We start from the raw sequence: 22,900 nt of genomic DNA on the forward strand, positions 1-22,900 counted from the left end.
CTGTGTAAGGGCTATTTGACCAAGAAGGAGAGTGATGGAGTGCTGCATCAGATGACCTGGACTCCACAATCACCCGACCTCAACCCAATTGAGATGGTTTGGTATGAGTTGGACCACAGAGTGAAGGAAAAGCAGCCAACAAGTACTCAGCATATGTGGGAACTCCTTCAAGACTGTTGGGAAAGCATTCCAGGTGAAGCTGGTTGAGAGAATTCCAAGAGTGTGCAAAGCTGTCATCAAGGCAAAGGGTGGCTTAACACGGATTTGTCTAACACGTTTTTGGTTACTACATGATTCCAAATGTGTTATTTCATAGTTTTGATGTATTCCCTATTATTCTACAATGTAGAAAAGAGTTACATATTATTATTATTATTATTATTTTTTTTTTAAACTTGAATGAGTAGGCGTCCAAACTTTTGACTGGTTCTGTGTGTTTTGATAACTATATATAATACAAATCGAGGTGAGGGCGTTGGAAATGCTTTTGGCGGTTGATCTGCTTCTGTTCTGTGTGCTATTTTCAAAAGATGGGTCTCTCAGGGGCCCTGGAATCCGGGGGGGCAGGGGTGGTCTGCCGGTCACTGGGATGACAACCCAACTTCGGATGGGGGGAGGGAAACTCAAAGAGACTTAATAACTGCCAGAGGTGGTTCAACCAAGTACTGAGCCAGTGGGATGAATACTTATAAAATGATGACATGCCTGTTTTTTATTTGCATTATTTTATTGTTTACCATTTTCCTTATGGGGTTTTGTGGCTGGGGGACTACTTGAAGAACTTGTGGCCGGCTGAATACTTTTTCAAGGCACTGTATGTTTTCCCAGCGTCATGACTCATGAATATGTCTGTCCTAAATAAAGGAAAGTAGAAAAAAACACTGTGTATGCTTTCCTATTGTCCCATCACAAACGATCCTTCTCCTACTAAATTACCTTAGAAACACTGCTTACCTGAGAAATAGTTGCACTGAATACATCATCAGATACCTCCATGTCCCAGCATGCAGCACATAGCATATTATTATAAACATAAGTACATTATCCAGAAAGGAAAGAACCCAAAATTCTGTTTCACCTCTCCCTTTGCGCGTCGATCTCTATCCTCAGATCCTGGTTGTCATTCAGGAGGGTCTGAGCGGAGGTCACGTCCGAGGCTGTGTCGTCCTCCAGTAGGCGTTCCTGGGCGGCCCCGGCCCACAGCAGCAGGTCCCTGGTCTCCTGCTGAAACAGCTGCAGCCGCTTGGCCTCCTCCAGAAGCCTCTGTCTCTCTGATGCCTGGCCCTTCACCTGCTCCAGCAGAGCCTCCAGGCCCCGCACCTCCTCCATGATGGCTGCGGCCTCTGCTGGGCTGCAGTCCTGCTTCCTGGTTCACACACATATGTAGAACGTGAATGAATGGATGGATGAATAACTAACTGGCATTACACTCAAAACCATCAACAGTAACAATATAAAGTCTTGGACTAGTGGTGGTTGTCTGACACATATAGAGGTTTACAATTGTGCCTTACATTTTAGCCACACTCTTGAGGTATGATATCTTCCTCTCCAAGGCCTGTATGTCTCTTTGTGCTTGAGCCTGGGCCCTCTCCTCAGTGTCCAGGGCTGTGGAGGTAGTACCCACACCGTCCACAGTGTCCAGCTGGGTGAACTGCTCCATGAGCTGGGCACGGGCCTCCTCACAGCTCTGGAGGAACGATTGCACATCCGCCGTGCTCAGCAGCTCATGGCCCTTCTCATCCTTCAGCTTCTGCATGCGCTCCCACCTAGCAACAACAACAATAACAACATGGACAGCTCTCTTCAATTATTAAACATTGTGTGTGCGTCTCAGTAAAACGCAGTGCATTTTCTGTACGCAATAAACATTTCTGTGAACAACAGACAATCAAGAACTATCTAATCTGAAAAACTGTGTTGATCATGTTATTCTTAGTAGATTTCAGTAGTACTATTACAAAATAGTTTTCTGCAAGTCCACCTACCTGCGTGTGACTTGTGCTTGCTTGGCCTGTATCTCTCTGTATTTACTGTGTCTGCTCTTCACTAGCTCCTCCCCCAGTCTGGTGATGTCATCGAGCTGGCCCTTCCCACTTGCCAGCTCGGTCAGAAAGTTCTGGAACATGGGGAGTTCATGAGAAGGTGAGTTCCAACTATTATATCAAGTAAATAATAGCACTAGAGACAAACGCTGATATACTGCTAATTATTTTGTTGTGTGTGTTATGAATGTGTTATGAAGTCCGCAATAATCTCAGTGATGAGGCTGGTTTATTACCTCATATTTGGCCTGCACCACACCCACGTTGTCAGAGTTAGGACTGAAGGTGTTAAGGATGTTCTCCTTGTCCTCCATCCAGGACTCAAACTCCTCACAGGTGTTGTAGAAGCGGTGCAACCGAACCGTCTCCTCCAGAGTTTTCCTCCTGGACTGTATGGTGGAGAAATCAGACACAAATACACAATTTGGTTGCCAGTATGTGAAAACTTACATGTGTGCAACAGGATGATCACTCTAGGTCCTATTCTCCGTACTGGGCGCTGCCACTACATCATCAAAGATGTCTTCACAAAGATGTCAAAGCATAAAACAAAACGTAGCGTTATAACGTAGATAACTTAGATGTAGTGTAATGATTTGTATTGCTGTACTGCTTATGTGATGCAATGGGAAACCATTTTTCACCCCAAAAATGTAGAGGAGAATCTGAAATACCAGGTCTTATTTCTCACATTAGCCAGGTTGTGCAGGCTGTTGAAGTCCCGGTCTAGACTGCTCTGGGCGCTCTCTATGGTTTCTCTCTGGTAATGTGGATCAGGAATCGAAGAGGACTGGATCTCAGCGGTCCCCCGGCGCATGGAACGTCTGCGACGCGCCCGGTTCACCCTCTTAGTGGGGCTTTCAGTAACCCCATTGGTGGATGGAGGTGGTGTAGAGGGAGTGTTCTATTTAAAATAGAAAATTATGAAGTTTAAACTGTGTAGACCAGGGGTATTCAAATCTTACCCTACAAGGTCCGGAGTACTGCTGGTGTTATGTTCTAACTGATAATTAATTTCACACACCTGGTGTCCCAGGTCTAAATCAGTCCCTGACTAGAGGGGAATAATACAGGGGGGAAAACAGTGGAACTGGTTTTGAAGTCCAGATTTGAATTTGAGGGGTGTAGATCGTTGATCTCAACCTGGGATTATGCGGGCCGGTTAATGAGTTAATGTAGGCACACAATTGTACTTGCGATGATTCAAATGGGTAAAGTGCCATAAAGCTCTTCACTAGGCCACAGAGACAGCTAATAGTGGGGCTTACTGTAGATGATGGGAGCTCTGTGAGGTACGTCTTTGGCACCAGCTGTTCGTTGCCTTTGCTGTCCCTCACTAGAAACGTATCCTCATTGTCTCTGTTGAGGATAGTCACAATTTCCCCACGGTCCCACACCGTCACACCTGGAAAACAGAGACTATTTACCTTAGAAACTGGACTAAGTCTATTGGTGGAAAAGTAACATGAAAAACATTTCCCAATTTATTTTCTACAATTTGTTTCTATAAATAATCCATATTCTATTGAAGTTGAGAATCTGTACCTCTTGTGTATTTAAACCTGATCTTGGCATTAGCCTCCTGTGTATGGGTCTGGGTAGATGTCTGAATGATCTTTGCTCCTCTGAGGGAGGTCACTCTCCCAGGTGTGGTCAATCCCTCCTCGTCACCAGAGGAATCACTGTACTGTGGCATCTTGTTCTGCTGGGCCTCAGCCTGCAAAAAAATACGAAAGTCCTCAGCAACTCTTGGAAGTCAATGGAGGTGGATTTGAATAATAAGCTATTTCTTTATTATTGAAACCAATGTGTTTGAGGATGTATTCATGACACAATGACATTAAAAAGCTGCGGTTTAGTTACAGTGTCTTCAGAAAGTATTCATATCCCTTTACCTTTTCCACATTTTGTTGTTACAAAGTGGGATTAAAATGGATTTAATTGAATTGTTTTTGTCAATGATCTTCACAAAATACTCTAATGTCAAAGTGGAAGAAAAATTCTAAAATTAGTAAAACTTGTATGATTATTTTTTAATAAAAAGGGACCTTACAGATACAGTATTGTATGTGTGGGGTACAGAGACTATGCAACTTATTATGTGACTTGTTAAGCACATTTTAAGTCCTGAATTAATTAGTCTTGCCATAACACAGGGGTTGAATATTTATTGACTCACATTTCAGCTTTTCCTTTCTAATGAATTTGTAAAAATGTCAAAACATAATTCCACTTTGACATTATGGGGTATTGTGTGTATGCCAGTGAAAGAAAAGCTTTATTTCATCCATTTTAAATTCAGGCTGTAACACAACACAATTAGGAAAAAGCGGTGTGAATACTTTCTGAAGGCACTGTGATTGATGGGGAACTTACTGTGAGCGGGGCCAGCTGGGAGGCTCCCTTGGCCTGTTCTCCCAAGCGTTTCACCTCCACGACGTACGCTCCCATCTCCTTTTCCAGCCGTAGGTGGCGCTGCAGCAGGGCGCTGGTGGAGGACTCATCCTTCCCATAATCCTCGCTGATCAGGAGGGGCTTCCTGTCGCTCAGCCACGAGTTGGCCTCGGTCACATCAGCAAAGTACTGAAGAGGAAAATAACAGATAATAAATAATATAATACAATTTAAACAAAACTTTCCCTGACCAAGATGGCTGTCCTGTAGTTGTTGCCAGGTTGCTAATGTCCAATCTAGTGTTCTATCTAATTCTTTGGAAAGGAGAATATTACATGCCAGAGTCTGGCGTAGTGGTTAGCCCCCCAGACTCCGAAACAGAGTAATATATACCCCTAGTGACGTGGGTACAAATCCCGTCTCAGTCCTTCCTCTCTGTCTCCCTCTGTATCTGTCTCCCCTCTACATTCAAACTATCACGGTCTATAAAATAAATAGAGAATGTCAATGAACTAGCTATGGTAGCTTTCTCCAGCCTATTACGTACATAAGCTTACATATATGTATATGTAATTCCTCTGTCAAACCATCTATTTCTCAGACTTTTATTTTTGCATTGTTTTAATAGTTGTAACCTGTTTGATAACGATGGCTGCATGCAGTCTGTTTTTGCGATTGACCACATCATCCTTCAGGTGCTCCCACTGTTTCTTCAGCGTCCGGACCGACTTCTGGATGTCCTCCTCACTGGGGTGTTTCCCTCTGCACATCTCCTGACCTCTACTCACGACCCCTGAGCACAGAGACTCATGAGACTGCACCTCGGCTTCAAGAACCTGCCAAAACAGCGATGGGTCAACAAACACATAAAAGTGAGGGTTTGGTTCACATTATGACATTACATATTTTCATTTGTTTAAATGCCAATATATTTAGATAGGCTTATGCCAAAGTATTTATCATGCCATGGGTTTAAGTTTATATTGACTGCCATGTAAGCTTAATTAAACTTGAAGTTGAATAATCACTGTTTGTGTGACTGAAGAAGGCCTGACCCAAATAGCACCCTGTTCCCTATATAGTATGCTACTTGGACGAGGGACCTGGTCAAAAGTAGTGCACTATAGGGAATAGGGTGTCATTTGTGATGCAACCAAGGTCTGACCTTGTGTTTCTGAATTGCCAGCTGGATCTGGCTGAGATCTCTGCCCAGACTGGCAGACTGAAGGGGAAGCCACCTCTCATAGATCCACGCCTCCACCTCCTCACAGTCGTGGAAAAACTCAAACAGCTTCAGCTGGCCCTCTAGCATTTTCCTCCTGTTGATTCATTAAGACAATAACCAACATAATAAATTGGGTGGTTTGAGCCTTAAATGCTGATTGGCTGATAGCCGTGGTATATCAGACCGTATACCACAGGTAAGACCAAACATTTATTTGTAATGCTCTAATTATGTTGGTAACCAGTTTATAATACCAATAAGGCACCTTGGGGGTTTGTGGTGTATGGCCAATACACAGCTAACAGGCTGACTACACCGCTCGTGTCATGTGCGCGAGCGTTGCAAAATAAATTTAGAAATCTATATTATTCTATTATTGCACCCACACTGCCTGTGCACGCCAACAAGTGCGTTGCCAAGGGCTAAAATAGAAGTCAGTTCTATTTCTGACACAGATCACACTGCAAGTCCTGCCTCTCCCATCTCATCATTGGTTTATAGAAGCAGGTACCCACGTGCCATCTCTTCATTGGTTATACCACGTGGGTGACTGAAAGACGAACGAGGCCAGTGGCACTAATGCACCTAATTTATGAAAGTTGCCAATCGCAATACAATCAAGAGAAGAAAAAGCCTGGAAGGAGAGTTGACTAAAAACGATTCGGTTGACCGTTTTATTTGTGGTTTAATTGGTGGAGTAGAGGACCTTGTGCATTTCAGGTAAAATAACAACTCAATGTTTATATCCCAGGACAAATTAGCTAGCAACAACAAGCAAGCTAAATAGGACAAATTAGCTAGCAAGTGCAAACTAGCTAGCTAAATTGCCATAAATGTTTAATGCTTTTCAACCTGTCCACAAATTAATATAATTGGTTCAGAGTTTGTTTTGATATTTTAACCTGCGTGTCGAGATCGAGTTTGGTGTGGGGGGACAAAATACATTTATGCACGATAGAGCTGCGCTTAAACCGTTGTATATATGCCATATACCACACCCCCTCGGGCTTTATTGCTTAATTATACAACGGGTGGGTCTAATGCTGAATGCTGATTGGTTAGAAGCGCATTCCAGCCTATTCCACAAATTACCACTGGCTAAATCTATGAAGTTAAAATGCCTATTTACTCTGTTCCACCTGACTGCTCAATCCTCTGTCTCATCAGCCCAGGCAGGGAAGTTATCAACTTGATCTCCACTATCTCACATTTATTTTAGACTAACATTTCGTTTTCAATAGCGGAGACTTGTATAAACCTTGCTATCTATCTCTCCCACATTTGCAACATTGTTTCAATATTCAAGTTCGATCTCCAACTGTCCCATGGTAATGAACCTGTAGGGGTCGGAGTAGGGACGAGAGAGAAGCAGGCAGCGTTTCTCAGCCAGTCGAAATCATGAATCAACTGGCATCATTTTTATGGATAAATTCAAAGAAATATCAATTGAAAAAAGGTAACAAAACGAAGTGTAGCTAGTTTACAGTCTTTCCAGCTTCAGGTTGAAGTTATTGCGTTAGCTGTGTTGTTGGCTAGCTCATTTGACAACAGTGTTCTAACAAGAGTGCCTCTTTGGCTCATTGTTATGCATGTATCCAAATAAATGTCACTACAAAACAGCTTACACAAATGCAGCTAGTGTTGTTATTCTGTGGTTGGCTAGCTAGCAAGCAGGGGATAGGAAAGTTAATTTTATCAATGGAACATTTAGATCAAACGACTAGGTCGCGTCCATAGATACAGAATAAAAAGACTGAAAGACCGAGTCGCGTCTCTGGCAACCGAACCAATAGAGCGAATAGCCGGCTTGGTTTGCATCCCTAGATTTGTTTAGGGACTATCTTGTGGAAGGATGAAATAATATGAAAAATTTATCAAAATAACGTTTTTGATTAAAATATGTAAATCATTATTTGAATATGTTGGTAACCCGTTGTATAAAAATGATAATGCCCTCGAAACAAAGCCTCCTTCACTCACGCCGCCAAGCTTACCCTAGTAAAACTGACTATCCTACCGATCCTCGACTTCGGCGATGTCATCTACAAAATGGCTTCCAACACTCTACTCAGCAAACTGGATGCAGTCTATCACAGTGCCATCCGTTTCGTCACTAAAGCACCTTATACCACCCACCACTACGACTTGTATGCTCTAGTCGGCTGGCCCTCGCTACATATTCGTCGCCAGACCCACTGGCTCCAGGTCATCTACAAGTCCATGCTAGGTAAAGCTCCGCCTTATCTCAGCTCACTGGTCACGATGGCAACACCCATCCGTAGCACGCGCTCCAGCAGGTGTATCTCACTGATCATCCCTAAAGCCAACACCTCATTTGGCCGCCTTTCGTTCCAGTACTCTGCTGCCTGTGACTGGAACGAATTGCAAAAATCGCTGAAGTTGGAGACTTTTATCTCCCTCACCAACTTCAAACATCAGCTATCTGAGCAGCTAACCGATCGCTGCAGCTGTACATAGTCTATTGGTAAATAGCCCACCCTTTTTCACCTACCTCATCCCCATACTGTTTTTATTTATTTACTTTTCTGCTCTTTTGCACACCAATATCTCTACCTGTACATGACCATCTGATCATTCATCACTCCAGTGTTAATCTGCAAAATTGTAATTATTTGCCTACCTCCTCATGCCTTTTGCACACATTGTATATAGACTCCCCCTTTGGTTTCTACTGTGTTACTGACTTGTTAATTGTTTACTCCATGTGTAACTCTTTGTTGTCTGCTCACACTGCTATGCTTTATCTTGGCCAGGTCGCAGTTGCAAATGAGAACTTGTTCTCAACTAGCCTACCTGGTTAAATAAAGGTGAAATAAAAATAAATAAATAAAAAAAAGAAACCAAATGTTTGGCGGACATATTGGCACGGTTTGCCAGTGTTGTGCCGAAAATCTCCCCCCTTTCACCCCCTTCTAATTTCCTTAATGTTGTGGCAACAGTCAAATACTTTCTATAGAACAACCTTCACATCCGAATAGGCAACCGAAATGAATCATTCATATATGTGTGTTATATTAAACATAGAGGAGGGAGTAAAATCTCAAATAACCGGCGTCCGCACATCGACTCTGTACCAGCACCCCCCTGGTATATGTTATTTTTTACTGCTGCTCTTTAATTACCTGATACTTTTATCTCTTATTCTTATCCGTATTTTTTAAAACTGCACTGTTGGTTAGGAGCTCTCAAGTAAGCATTTCACTGTAAGGTCTACTACACCTGTTTTATTTGGCGCACGTGACTAATAGAATTTGATTTGAAAAGATAAATAAAAATGTTGGAAAGCAATTAAACATTTCAGAACAACTATGGCTGAATTATTATCCTTACACTATCAAAAATACTAGTTGAATAAGACATGGGAGAGATGACAAATGTTGGCAAAGAGATTTATTTAATAGACTAATACAAAATCAATAGCGGATTTAGGTACGGGCGACATGGGCAGCGGCCCAGTTCATCATCTTGCCGGGGGCAGGCGCGGGTGCTGAAGGGGGGGTTCGCCCATGGCGCCATACAAGCTAGAACCGCCGCATACACTTGATACAAATAGCCAAACCGAAAACTGCAGACAAAAATGCTTTCTGCTACTTAGATCAGTGAAATGTAGGCTAAATTGACAACGGAGTGAAGAGCAGAAATCTCAACTCGCAAGCAAGTGGCAGCAATAAAGAACGCGAAGGGGGTGGGGGAATTCTGGTAGGAGGGGAGATTTTCGGCACAACACCGGCACTCAACGAACACCCATGCCAATATATCCTCCAAAACACCAGCTTCTCGGGCATTAGACCCACATCAATCAACAGTTACCATTCCTGTGGATCTAGATTTGACAAAGCACTACACTACTAATAGGTCTCAATTATCAGTAAGTTCCAACTAAGAACCAATTCAATCAATTGCAGATTGTGTTTACACTGTGTAAACCACTCTGAAACAAACACACCATGAAAGCCGTTTGTCACACAAATATTGTCATTGCTAAGGTACAACCACACTTATACTTAAAATAGTTGTATAAATAAACCAGGGGTTTGCCGTTATCTACAATGTATTAAATGTGGGCCTAAGTTGTTGTGTGTGTGTGTGTGTGTGCTCACCTGTTCTTACTAAGGGCCACCAGAGAGTTGTACTGAGCATTGAGTGATTTGACCCTGGTCTGGATCTGCTGTGCAACTCGGTGTGTCCCCTTTAAGGCACTGTTACTGATGGCACTCAGAGTCTCTCCATGAGCAGAGATCTGGGTTTCCAGCAGGTCCTGTTTCTGAAGCAGGGCCTCTACCTCCGGGAGCTGCTTCCCAATGTCAGAGGACCCTGCTAAAACCTACATTAAGTATGAAAATTGAAGGATGAAGCATTAAGCGTAATACTGATATACATTATACTGTGTTGTTTGCTGTCCATCAGTTGTGTACCTGTAGATCTCTGAGCTCCTGGGCAACCAGTTCAATGTCCCTGAGGACACTCAGTGTGTTCACAATGTCCCCCAGCTGCTCTCTCTTCTGCTGCAACTGAACCAGGATGTCTTTCCAGCGCTTTGTGATGCTCACCTCTCTGAAACGACGGACAGTAAACACCAGTGCAGATATGCTTCCTACATGCTCACAGTTCCTATTCAATCATGTAGGCTTTATTTCATTTTTGATGAATTATTTGGACCAATTGGAAACAAACATACTGATTGTTGGGGTATTTACTAAGTATTTACCTTCTCTGACTTACAGCACTGAATCTTACTGTACCTCCGGATGACTTGGAACTTGCTGTGGTAACTGACCCTTAACTCTGGATGACTTGAGTCTTGCTGTGGTAACTGACCCTTAACTCTGGATGACTTGAGTCTTGCTGTGGTAACTGACCCTTAACTCTGGATGACTTGAGTCTTGCTGTGGTAACTGACCCTTAACTCTGGATGACTTGAGTCTTGCTGTGGTCATTTAGTTCTAAGCCTTACCTCCAGGTGACTTTGATTTATTAGGATCCCCATTAGCCAACGCCAATGGCAACTGCTAGTCTCCAGGTGACTTGGTCCTTACCGTGGTAATTTGGTTATAAGCCTTACCTCCGGATGACTTGTGCCTTGCTGTGATAGTTCCCCTTCTCAATGACAGCTGCCATGTCGCTGATGGCTCTGAAGCGAGGCTCCCTAGCCAGGGTGTCTGTCCCCAGGGCCTCCAGTCTCCGGGCAGCAGCATGGGCCTCCTCCAGGCTGTTTAACCCCCTCAGGTCCTGTCTGCTGATCAGCTGGGCTGTGTCCTCCAGATAGCCCTCCCTCAGCCCTGCCTGAATGGATGGATGGAATAGAATTTTAGTCAGTGTCATAACCCATTATAAGTGTATTATAAAGGCATTATAAAGGATGTTATAGAGCATTATATGCATGTGCTTTATAGAAAGTGTAACCAAAGACCAAGACATACAAGCATTATTATTAAATAAAACACTTCTTTCCGAAGTGGTCCTCAATGATAAATCAAATAACACATAATAATAAAAAACAATAAGTTACAAAACAAAAAACATTACCTTCCTGCCAAACTTCTGGGCCAGCTGCTCCAGTTGCTCCAGCCTTAGCAGCGCCCTCTGGAGGGCGTCCTCTCTCTCATGCTCCGCCCGCTCCAGTAAGGCCCAGTTCTTCTCGATGTCCCCCAGGGTCTTTCCTTCTGGGGGAACATAGGCCCACTGGTTGTTGGCTATGAGCTTGGTGCGCAGGCTGAAGAAGTTTTCCTCGATTGCCCCTCGCTCCTGGTACTTGGGGGGTTTCTCCACAGTGCGGTAGGTCTTGAAGGAGGCCACCAGCTGCTGCATGTCCCTCAGGGAGTTAGGAAAGGAGCGATCGTTGAGCTCCACCACTTTGGTCTTGATCCACCGCAGGAGGTCAGACACCATTCTCTCATACAGGATCTTCTGATCATCTAGCTCCTTCAGGAGACCCACGATCTGGAAGAAGAAGGGAGGGCGTTATTAAACTAACGAATCAGAAAGATACACATGAACCTCCTATGGATAATGACAACATATTGAAATAAAGTTCATGTCATTTCCTTCAATCTGAAGGCTAGAGGGCACCGCATTCTGCATAATTTAGAGTTTGTGGTCATTCTTTACTCTCTATTCAATGATGTCAAACAATGTTTACTACATACACTGCAGGTGCAAAAATAGTTTTAAAAGGGTTAAGATTGATTGAATTTATTTGACAACAAAAAAATAAAAAAATCATACACAAGGGCGCTCGCCGGTGACGCCTCCACATGCAATTTAAGAAAAATCATCAAGGATAACACAATAAGCTTAAAAGCTTATTTCCATTGTGGTCCTTTTGAAGAGGGAAGGGGAAATGCAACTAAGTTAAGTGTCAATAGTAGTGGCAACAGACAATGAGACCAAATTGTTGTTTGATTCATAACATCAGATAATTAGTACAATTCCCTTTCATGATAAACAACTATGGGCAGGTACATCTCTCTTGTCTCACACACCATTAATATATAAAACAATCAATCCCTAATATATTCAAGACAATCACAACATGATAAGCAACAGGCACCAAAAGGCAGACCATATGCTATCCCGGGCATTTTCCTTCTCAGCCACATACAACACACTTTTGAGACATGCTACTATTTAATTTTTGTTGTTGTTGTGAGAACTCGAAACTACCTATGGAGGTAATACATTTCACATTTTTCAGAAGATTATTCCAAAGAAAGGCAGCTGAGTATAAAAAAAAGTTTCTTTCCCCATACCACTTTCAAAGTGGGAATGGTCAAGATGGTTAACTGCTGGAAGTTTTAAAATAATCCTCATTTGTTCTGAGATGTCTGCAATTTATTTTGCATTATCTTGTGGGCACTATTGTACCAGGAAGAGCACGCATAGTCAAAGTGGCATTGAACAAGAGCCCCTGACAATGCCCCCATTGCATTCTTATCCAGATATTTGGAGGTTCTAGCCAGGAACCTAATTTTATGGTTCACTTTGGAGATAAGGTTTTGTGCCATGCTCTCCCCTGTCTGATGGTTATCTAGCACAGATCCAAGATACTTAACAGAGTCTTTTGCTGTGGCTACTACGTCACCTACTACCACCTTAAAATCAGGCGATTTCCTCAGTTTCACTTTGGACCCAAACAAGATGGACTCTGTTTTTCCAGGGTGAAGTAACAGTTTATTGTCACATAGCCATTTACTGACATTCAGAAGTTCAGCACTGAGGGCTTTCTCAACCACATTTTTGTCTTTGTGGGAAACCCACAGTGCAGAAGGCCAAATCTCTAAGCCAAACTAAGTCCAGGCATAGCTACACACCTTGCTCACTACACCAGTACATACACACTACACAAGTGGGCTACATACACACGCACTACACCTGTACACACCTCACCCACTATACTTGTACATACACACTAGGCCTACACATACACTACACTAGTACACACCTTGCTCAGTTTCTCCATTCGGGGTCCAATGGTGGACTCCCTCCTGTGTTGCCATCTAAACCATTGGTTACTCAAACTGCCACCGAAGGACATGTTATGCCTGTCAGCTCCACTGCTCTTTGTAAATTCTCATAGTGTCTAGTTCTCACTGCCGCCTTATCCCCGACGCAACCTGCCAGTCATCCTTTACTGTACTGTAATACACCTTTATGATCACACCACAGAGGCTCTCGCTCTCCCCCTCAGCACTGCAGAAACACGTTGCTGTGTCTGTTTCCACGTGTTAGCATGGTGGTGATGATGAGAGGATGATGATGTGTCACCCGGCTTGGCTCAGTCCTCAGGCTCAGTACATTCAAAACAAACAGCACTCCACTCGGTCCTGCAGCAGCTCAGGTCACTCTGGCCACTGTGCTAACATAAACGACGCTAGCGTACTGTCCTTCGATAGAGCTCCCTGTCTCTCTCTCGACCTCAGATCCACTACAGAGCCACTAACTGCACAGTCTCTCTCACTGACTGGGTCAGATTAAGCCCTTCCTTCCAAATTGTCAGTCCTGCTGGCTGGGCCCAATCTTGCAGGAGTTGTCAGTCAGTGAGTAGTAGGTTAAACTCAGGTTATGCCCCTAGCTTCCGGCTACAGTGTGTCTCAGTGTCTGTTTCTCCCCACAACGGACAGTCATTGGTCTGCATTACAGGATCGGTGTTTGTACTGATCTGATTAGCTCTAGCAGTAGCACCACCCGTCCTCCCATTGCTCCACAGTGAAATCCCCGGCCTAATCCACAGGTCAGTCAGAGGAGGCGTTGCCGTCATTTAGAAATTACAGTACATTCAAGATTAGGAGAGGTGCAGTTCAACTAATGGCCTACAGAGGGCACCTGAATCCTAGGTCTGGATATTAACGTGTGTGTGTGTGTGTGTGTGTGTGTGTGTGTGTGTGTGTGTGTGTGTGTGTGTGTGTGTGTGTGTGTGTGTGTGTGTGTGTGTGTGTGTGTGTGTGTGTGTGTGTGTGTGTGTGTGTGTGTGTGTGTGTGTGTGTGTGTGTGTGTGTGTGTGTGTGTGTGTGTGTGTGTGTGTGTGGCCTCGCCTATTGTTTTGTCAATATTGAAGAAAGAATGGATGTTGTTATCATCATCCCAACTGAGCCACCGGGCCAGACGGGCCCATCCCTGACTAGATCTGATGTGGATATGACACAAGGATAAGCTTTCCTCACACATCTTACTATAGATAACCATAGACAGGATGGATTAGGACTGTGGATGCCTGTATGTACATCACCAAGATAAATTCCTAGTAACAAAGTTTTTGGATTCTGATTCTACTGACCTTGGCCAGTCTCTTCTGGATGGTCTGTCCCTGCTTCATCTTAGAGAAGTAGTGGTAGTAGAGAGAGACGTAGGTCATGACGGACTTCTCATCTGGGTGTTTAACATCGATGTCCTCCACATCCAGCAGCTGTAGGATGCCAAACTCATTCTCGGCCAGAGAGAAGGCATGGCCCAGGTTCCTCTTAGGGTCCTCCTCACGAAGACGATTATAATCAAACAAGTCAGGTCTGCGACAAAATGTTTTTCCATTAAAAAAAATATGATGGATACAGTAAACAAAAACTATACATCTGTAAACTCCTAGGGGAGTTTCTCAGACCCAGATTAAGCAAATGTACTTCTGGATGATTAAAAATCCGTTTTAAATGGAGATTCTCCATTAAAATAGGCTTAATCTGAATCTTAGAAACTATCCTGCCATTTTCCCCTTGCTGCTCTGTACCGGTGGGCATGAATGAGGGCGTTGAATGCCAGCCCATTCCTCCAGCTTCCTGAGAAGTCCTGCACATTGACGTTGGAGTATCCTGCTGTCTTACGCTGGCACCAGATCAGAAGAGCTTCCCTGGCAGAACGACGGGCGTTGCTGGCACCACCACTTGCCTGAAACCGGTAGACCAGACTTAGTATGCAGTCTGCATTTCTGGCACTTACTTGATGAGAACAATATACTGTATCACATCTTGTAATTTTAATTAACATTTTCACATTTCTTTGAGCCACATGAAGTTCAGATTTCAAATATAGTATGACATATAATACAATATACACTGAGTGTACAAAACATTAAGGACACCTTCCTAATATTGAGTTGAACCCACCCCCTTTTGCCATCTGAACAGCCTCAATTCGTTGGGGCATGGACTCTATAAGGTCGTCGAAAGCGTTCCACAGGGATGCTGACCGATGTTGACTACAATGCTTCCCACAGTTGTGTCAAGTTGGTTAGATGTCTTTTGGGTGGTAGACCATTCATACACACGGGAAACTGTTGAGCGCGAAAAACCCAGCAGCATTGAAGTTCTTGAAACAAACTACTGCAACTGGCACCTACTACCATACCCCGTTCAAAAAGGAACATACATCTTTTGTCTTGTCCATTCACCCTCTGAACAGCACATATACAATCCATGTCTCAATTGTCTCAAGGCTTAAAAATAATTATTTAACTTGTCCCTCCCCCTTCATCTACACAGATTGAAGTGGATTGAACAAGTGACATCAATAAGGGATCATAGCTTTCACCTGGATTCACCTAAATTCCCCTGGTCAGTCTATGTCATGGAAAGATCAGGTGTCCTTAATGTTCTGTACACTCAGTGTATAATCTCTATTCATTCAGTGAGGTGTATTCCAGGTCACGCCCAGGACAGAGGAAATACACAAAAGTATGTGGACACCCATTCAAATAGTGGATTTGGATATTTCAGCCACACCCGTTGCTGATAGGTGTATACAATTTAGCACACAACCATGCAATCTCCATAGACAAATATTGGCAGTAGAATGGCCTTACTGAAGAGCTCAGTGACTTTCAACGTGGCGCCGTGATAGGATGCCCTCTTTCCAACAAGTCAGCTCGTCAAATGTCTGCCCTGCTAAAGCTGCCTCAGTCAACCGTAAGTGCTGATATTGTGGTAGGCCAAACAAGGCCACAGAATGAGACTGCAAAGTGCTGAAGCACATAGCGCGTAAAAATAATCTGTCCTCGGTTGCAACACTCACTACCGAGTTCCAAACTGCCTGGAAGCAACGTCAGCATAATAACTGTTCGCCTAGAGCTTCATGAAATGGATTTCCATGGCCGAGCAGCCCCACACAAGCCTTAGATCACCATGCAATGTCATGCATCAGCTGGAGTGGTGTACAGCTTGCCGCCATTGGAAACACGTTCTCTGGAGTGATGAATCACGTTTCACCATCTGGCAGTCCGACGGCAGTCCATCTGGCAGTCCGAACTTGACTGGCCTGCACAAAGCCCTGACCTCAACTCCATGGAACACCTTTGGGATGAATTGGAACGCCGACTTCGAGCAAGGCCTAATCGCCAAACATCAGTGCCCGACCTCACTAATGCTCGTGGCTGAATGGAAGCAAGTCCCCGCAGCAATGTTTCAACATCAGTGGAAAGCCTTCCCAGAAGAGTAGAGTCTGTTATATCAGCAAAGGGGGGAACCAACTCCATTTTAATGCCTATGATTTGGAATGAGATGTTTGACGAGCAGGTGTCCACATTCTTTTGGTCATGTAGTGTATTATAGAAATGTAACTTTTCTGGCCAGAGGTTCCAAGCCTGTTCTACTCTTTAAAATGACATGGGAAATACCTCATCGAGATTGATGGCTCCGATCTGGAAGCGTAGGATGATGATCCACAGCAGGCCCAAGATCAGGGTCCGATCTCCATCCACAACGTTCTCAGGGCCAATCAGATCCACACGAATCTGAAAGGTCAGCAGGTACTGGTTGATAACTACTCAGAAGAAATCCAAAACGTACAGTCGTAAAAGGGGTACATGAGAACATCAAATAAATATGGCTATCGACTAGTCTAGATGGAATAATCCCTTTTTAGTTTCTGATATTGCAAAACAAAAGTAAGCATACTTGTTCATGTGAACTACTGTCAGAGGCAAAACAATACCTCCAACAACTCAGAAACAACCACAGAACTGTAAAACCCCCAAAAAACGTCTTACCCCATGACACTTCACATAAAACGTAGGCCTGTTTCCCTAAAAATGAACCTCAAAGACCCTTGCAGAATTAGTTATCATGCGAAGTGTCCTGGGGTAAGATATTTTGGGGGATTTCTAAATCCTTCAGTTCACTAAACTCTGTATTGTGAATGTACCTTAGTCTTGAGGAAGTTGATAGCGATGCTGTTGTTCTCCAGGCAGTGGACCCGTAGGGTGCGTCGGCTGGGAGTGGGCAGCTTCTCCCTGGAGATTAACTCTAACAGACGGACAAGGGGGACCCCTGTCTTCAGCTCTGTGTACACATCACTAAGGGACAGCTTCTCCTGGAGAGGGACAGACAACATGTAAATGGGGGGGGGTTGTCAAACTCTGATGAAGGTCTGTCTATTGAAAAAATACATTGGTGTGATGTCCATTAAATTGTTGTATGCTGTAAGTACAGTACCAGTCAAAAGTTTGGACACAAATCAAATGTTATTTGTCACATGCACCGAATACAACAGGTGTAGGTAGACCTTACGGTGAAATGCTTATTTACAAGCCCTTAACCAACAATGCAGTTTTAAGAAAAATACGTTAAAAAAATAAGTAATTCAAGAGCAGCAGTAAAATAACAATAGCGATACTACTGTATATACAGGGGGGTACCGGTACAGAGTCAATGTACAGGGACACCGGTTAGTTGATGTAATATGTACATATAGGTAGAGTTCTTAGAGTGACTATGCATAGATAATAACAGAGAGTAGCAGCAGCGTACATTCTTAGGGCCTTCCTCTGACACCTACTCATTCAAGAGTTTTTCTATTTTAACTTCTATTTTTACTAGTTTCCACTTCTTATTATTTTCTACATTGTAGAATAACAGTGAAGACATCAACACTATGAAATAACACATATGGAATAATTTAGCAACCAAATATTGGTTCAAGGCTGTTGGAAAAGCATTCCAGGTGAAGATGGCTGAAAGAATGCCGGGCGTGTGCAATGCTCTCATCAAGGTAAAGGGTGGCTATTTGAAGAATCTTGATTCGTTAACACTTTTCTGACTACTACATGATTCCATATGTGTTATTTCATAGTTTTGATGTCTTCACTACAATGTAGAAAATAGTCCAAATGAAGAAAACCCCTTGAATGAGTAGGTGTGTTAAAACATTTGACTGGTACTGTATGTGGAGCGTCCATGATCCCCAGAGTGCTGGAGGTTCTTCCTTTTTTGTTATTTGCTTTCTGCATGCACTCGGAAACATGATATGTGTGCATAGTTTCTTCTATTCAGTCACATGTTCCAGCCAAGTAATTCCATACTATTAGTTTTTGTTGACAGCACAGAATGGCTATACTGGACTGTTGAATATATGATCATGCTTCGTCCAGCTAGCCAATTTCCTGCTATTGTAGTAGTAGTTTCAGTTGGAAGCATAGCATGATAGAAGATTTGTAACATGATTTGTAACATGATAGAAGATGTACTGACATAGGTGATAAACAATCACTTCCTGTTTAACAGAACACCTGTATGACTGACCCGTGTTACGAAACCTGTCATGAGACTGCACCTCTGTGACGTCACCTGATCACCCAGCTAACGCGGCTAGTTAGAGTAAAGCTCTAAACCTGCTCATCTCTTCCTTAGAAATATGCTTATGTGATGAAACATTTTATTCACAGATTGTGCAAGTCAGGAAGGAAACTATGATCAACTCGTCATCACCTTCACTTCTGCAAAAATCCAATTCACTTTCTCATACATACTGTGGTGTCTATTTTCAGTGACCTGTGTAAATTTGAGACATTGGGTTAGGAGGTGCAGGAAATGTTAGATTGGCTCCGGCACAGTCAGCCAGCTGCAGCCAGGGCTATGAGGCTCTGACATCGGGGCCTGTTAGTTATGCCTGCTGCCACTGTGCTCCATTAAAGTGTGACTCAGACAAGCACCCCTCCCTCCCTCCCTCCCTCGACCTCTCTTTTCTCCTTCCCGCCCTTTCCTGCACCTATCCTCTTGGACCAGTGTGACAGCCACTCCCTAATCCAGATGCCAGGGAAATCATGTCTCAGAACAGATTGCTTTACCTCCTGACAGCCACACCTGGGTTCAAATACTATTCTAATTCATTTCAAATACTTTCTGTGCTTGATTGAGCTTGCCTGGCTTAATGGACCAATACATTAGTCCCAAAACGGCAAAACCCACCACTCCAGGCAGGCAAGAACAATTGCTCAAAGAATTTGATCGGTTTCAAATAGTATTTGAACTCAGGTTTGCTGACTGCCTCTCTCCTAGAGGGGTAATCATGGGAGCGCCTATGTAGGCCTGGTCTGCCCTGGTCTTTCTGGCTCCACGGTGGTGGGAGGCTGGGAGGGGTACCAGGCCAGGGCTCATCCATTACATAATTACACTGGTTATTATACATCACTGTTACAGTAGGCACGCCTGCTGGCTCAGGTCTTCGTAGATTTTTACAGTACAGCATAGAGCACTTTAGCCTGATCCCAGATCTGTTTGTGCTTTATAGCCAACTCCTCTTTTTTTATATAAGAAACAATGTGTTGAAAATTCCAAATTGTTTGCATAGTTAACTTACACACAGCTCTGACACACACACACACTTACCCCACCAGACATGTCACCAGGGTTATTTTCACAGTCCCCAAATCCAGAACAAATTCAAGAAAACGTACAGTATTATATAGAGCCCTTATTGCATGGAAATTCATTCCATCTCATATTGCTCAAATAAACAGCAAACCTGGTTTCAAAAAACAGATAAAGCAACAGCTCACAGCACAACACCTCTCCCTTATTTGACCTATTAGATAGTTTGTGAATGCATTGATATGTAAGCTACGTGTGCCTTTTTAAAAAAGGATGTAGTTTGTCCTTGAGCTGTTCTTGTCTGTATTATGTCATTATGTTTCATGTTTTGTGTGGACCCCAGGAAGAGTAGCTGCTGCTTTTGCAACAGCTAATAAGGATCCTAATATAATACCAAAAATACCTATGGCCATGTCATGACGATGACCACAGCAGTTGGCAATGCATGATGCTGTACTGTAAATACAGATTCAGGTTGACTTGGTGTGTTTGTGATCCGGTTTTCTTTGTAGTCACATTCTCCGAATACAACAGATAGACCTTACAGGGAAATGCTTATGTATGGGTAATTCCAGAAAAGTGGTGTCCAGTCAAAGGATTATATATAGGCCTCTGCCTGCCATGCAACATTTCCACTACTGTGATATGCAACGCAAATGTTACTTATGGGCTGATTTCGACAGAACAACACTCAGGGTGAGAGAGACAGAGAGAGGAGGAGGAAAGGGAAGGGGAAGCATTTCAAATACATGTGGTGAACCATGCATCTGACTCACATGGTGTGGGTGTGAACAACCGTAATATGCCTTGTTCCCATGCAGGAAAAAGAGGGACATAAAAGAAAGAACAGTGCCCATATTCTGACCAATTATGTTACTTTCAGTTCCTCGAAGAGATCTGACGTGATGGGATCTGAATAACAATGTTATCTTACCCTAGAAATGGAACATTAAACAAAAGCTAATGCTATAAAAAGAGACTCTTTCCTTCCTGTGTGTCTGTCTGGCTGGTGCAATATTTATGCCAGATCTTGGATTCTCTCTGTCTCTCCCCCCTCCCTGCCATAGATGATAAAGTGAGGTTACATATTAACCAAGCGTCAGCACTGTTGCCTGTCTAGAGTCCATAAAGCATGATGGTCCCCTCAGCTAGTTCAATCCTCAGTTCTGGCCCTACATGTCCTCTCTAACTGATTTGAGATAAGAAGCCATAGCCCTACCCATCTAAATTGCCCCTGAGGGGATGAATAAAGGTATTGAATTGAATAACTTGAGCTTCTTGCCAATTACATTCAGTTTTGCACCATCGGGCTCATATTGAGTACATCTCAGAGGAATGGATAGAATGTAATGTAGCGAAATGGAACATATATTAATCTAATTTTGGATTCATCAAATATTGCTGCCATTGATCTACCACAGATCTATTTCCTTATTACATTGCTATTAGCCAACATTACCTCAGAGCCAACAGCTGATTAGTGTCTGTGAGATAATTATGATTATGTCAAGCTTCAATATGTTGTTACAGCTTTCACAGATAGTGGCTAATCAGATACTTTGAGGTCTCCTTTATGAAAAAAAGATTGCAGAGAGAGTGTAGAATACCTGCAGTATGCTATAAATACTGCATCCAAAATTACACTTTTTTTTACTGCAGTACACCGAGGTTATTCTGCAATTACAGCCTTTAAAATACCAGAGTCGACTGCAGTTAGTGGACTTTCACTGCAGTTTAAAAACTAAAAACCTTTTTTGCAAGGGCTGACTCGGAGGTCAGCCAGCTGCTAAGGAGAGGTTATCAGGCACACTTGTGAAGTGTTGTCTTTGGTCTTTTTCAAGTTGAACCTTTCGACCAGCACCAAGAGTATGTGATTAGTGTATGACATTACTTTGAGACACTTGATAAGCACGGTACTTAAAATGCATGACAGTTAAAAAGCTGATACGCATGAAGAACAATGACTGAGCAAAACATTTACCCCAAAACAGTTACAAAAGGCGTTTTCCACAAAGGCAGCAGGACTAGGCACTGAGCCAGGCCGTTGTTTAAACCCTAAACAGTTGAGGGAGAAGCAGTGGGTGTTGACACCCACTATAGCCTCAGAGGGCCATTTGCTTTCCTCCATTCCTCTTACCCCGTTCTTGGTGAAGACACTGTTCATCCATTTGGTGTAGGTCTTCTTCTGGACAGCCATACGCTGCTCCTGAAGCACCTGGATACGGCCTGTCTCAAACTCCTCCCCGTCCATCCTGACGGTTATATATATTCACCTGTAGGGAGAGAGTAATATCAACCTCACTACCATTACTTGTCAAATCAGCCTACAGTACCCTGCTCAATGCAAAGTTTTGAGTATTCGTTCCAATCTCCATATTTTGTGTCACTTCAAAACAAACTATTTGTTGGTTGGAACACTAAACAGTACTCACAATTGCTGTAAGGTAGTCCGTTTGCAAATCAGCCTAAATAGGCAACGTCTATGTCCGGTGGCTGAACATGATTTTCCCGATTCCCATGGTTTGAGTACAGAGTGAAAAAGTTCTGTCTTTGGACTGTATCAATACGGTGAATCTGAAGAAATTATCATAGTTAGTCCAACCTAACCCTGTTGATCATATAGTTTTATACCTCCTCATTTCTTTTACTGGCCTATTCAACAGGACTGTAAAAATGATTGGCTTTATAGATAATATCATCCGGATCATGCCATGCTCTTTGTAGTCACAGGGCAATGCCAGCTCATATCCTGGACTGGGAACTGTGTTTGAAGTCTGCTATTTCCAACATATTTACAGTTGAAGTTGTACATTTACATACACTTTAGGTTGGAGTCAATCAAATTCGTTTTCCAACCACTCCACAAATTTCTTGTTAACAAACTATAGTTTTGGCAAGTCGGTTAGGACATCTACTTTGTGCATGACAAGTAATTTTTCCAACAATTGTTTACAGACAGATTATTTCACTTGGAGGTATACCTGTGGATTTATTTCAAGGCCTACCTTCCAGCTCAGTGACTCTTTGCTTGACATCATGGGGAAATAAAAATAAATCAGCCAAGACCTCAGAAAGAAAATTGTAGACCTCCACAATTCTGGTTCATCCTTGGGAGCAATATCCAAATGCCTGAAGGTACCATGTTC

At 43.1% G+C, this 22,900-nt stretch overlaps 1 protein-coding gene across 3 annotated transcripts in view; it reads right to left on the reverse strand.

Moving 5' to 3' along the window:
* sptbn5 (spectrin, beta, non-erythrocytic 5) overlaps positions 1 to 22,900 on the reverse strand; it is a 59,179-nt gene that overhangs the window by 34,357 nt on the left and 1,922 nt on the right. Inside the window, exons 2-21 of one of the 3 annotated variants that reach the window (XM_031828717.1) lie at positions 22,187 to 22,328; positions 21,892 to 22,027; positions 17,311 to 17,478; positions 16,784 to 16,900; positions 14,903 to 15,060; positions 14,459 to 14,687; positions 11,212 to 11,625; positions 10,748 to 10,968; positions 10,101 to 10,239; positions 9,786 to 10,009; positions 5,605 to 5,758; positions 5,075 to 5,275; positions 4,422 to 4,628; positions 3,591 to 3,762; positions 3,314 to 3,450; positions 2,737 to 2,949; positions 2,282 to 2,434; positions 1,989 to 2,119; positions 1,515 to 1,769; positions 1,079 to 1,366 (exon numbers count right to left, since the gene is read on the reverse strand). In XM_031828717.1, the coding sequence (XP_031684577.1) occupies positions 1,079 to 1,366; positions 1,515 to 1,769; positions 1,989 to 2,119; positions 2,282 to 2,434; positions 2,737 to 2,949; positions 3,314 to 3,450; positions 3,591 to 3,762; positions 4,422 to 4,628; positions 5,075 to 5,275; positions 5,605 to 5,758; positions 9,786 to 10,009; positions 10,101 to 10,239; positions 10,748 to 10,968; positions 11,212 to 11,625; positions 14,459 to 14,687; positions 14,903 to 15,060; positions 16,784 to 16,900; positions 17,311 to 17,478; positions 21,892 to 22,005 (3,695 nt within the window). In that variant the 5' untranslated portion in view covers positions 22,006 to 22,027; positions 22,187 to 22,328. Of the gene's footprint in view, positions 1 to 1,078; positions 1,367 to 1,514; positions 1,770 to 1,988; positions 2,120 to 2,281; positions 2,435 to 2,736; positions 2,950 to 3,313; positions 3,451 to 3,590; positions 3,763 to 4,421; positions 4,629 to 5,074; positions 5,276 to 5,604; positions 5,759 to 9,785; positions 10,010 to 10,100; positions 10,240 to 10,747; positions 10,969 to 11,211; positions 11,626 to 13,126; positions 13,653 to 14,458; positions 14,688 to 14,902; positions 15,061 to 16,783; positions 16,901 to 17,310; positions 17,479 to 21,891; positions 22,028 to 22,186; positions 22,329 to 22,900 lie in introns of those variants that run through there. The other 2 variants (XM_031828718.1, XM_031828719.1) reach the window with 2 other exon arrangements.

The sequence above is a fragment of the Oncorhynchus kisutch genome, linkage group LG7 (assembly GCF_002021735.2).
Source record: "Oncorhynchus kisutch isolate 150728-3 linkage group LG7, Okis_V2, whole genome shotgun sequence".
Lineage (NCBI taxonomy): Eukaryota > Metazoa > Chordata > Actinopteri > Salmoniformes > Salmonidae > Oncorhynchus > Oncorhynchus kisutch.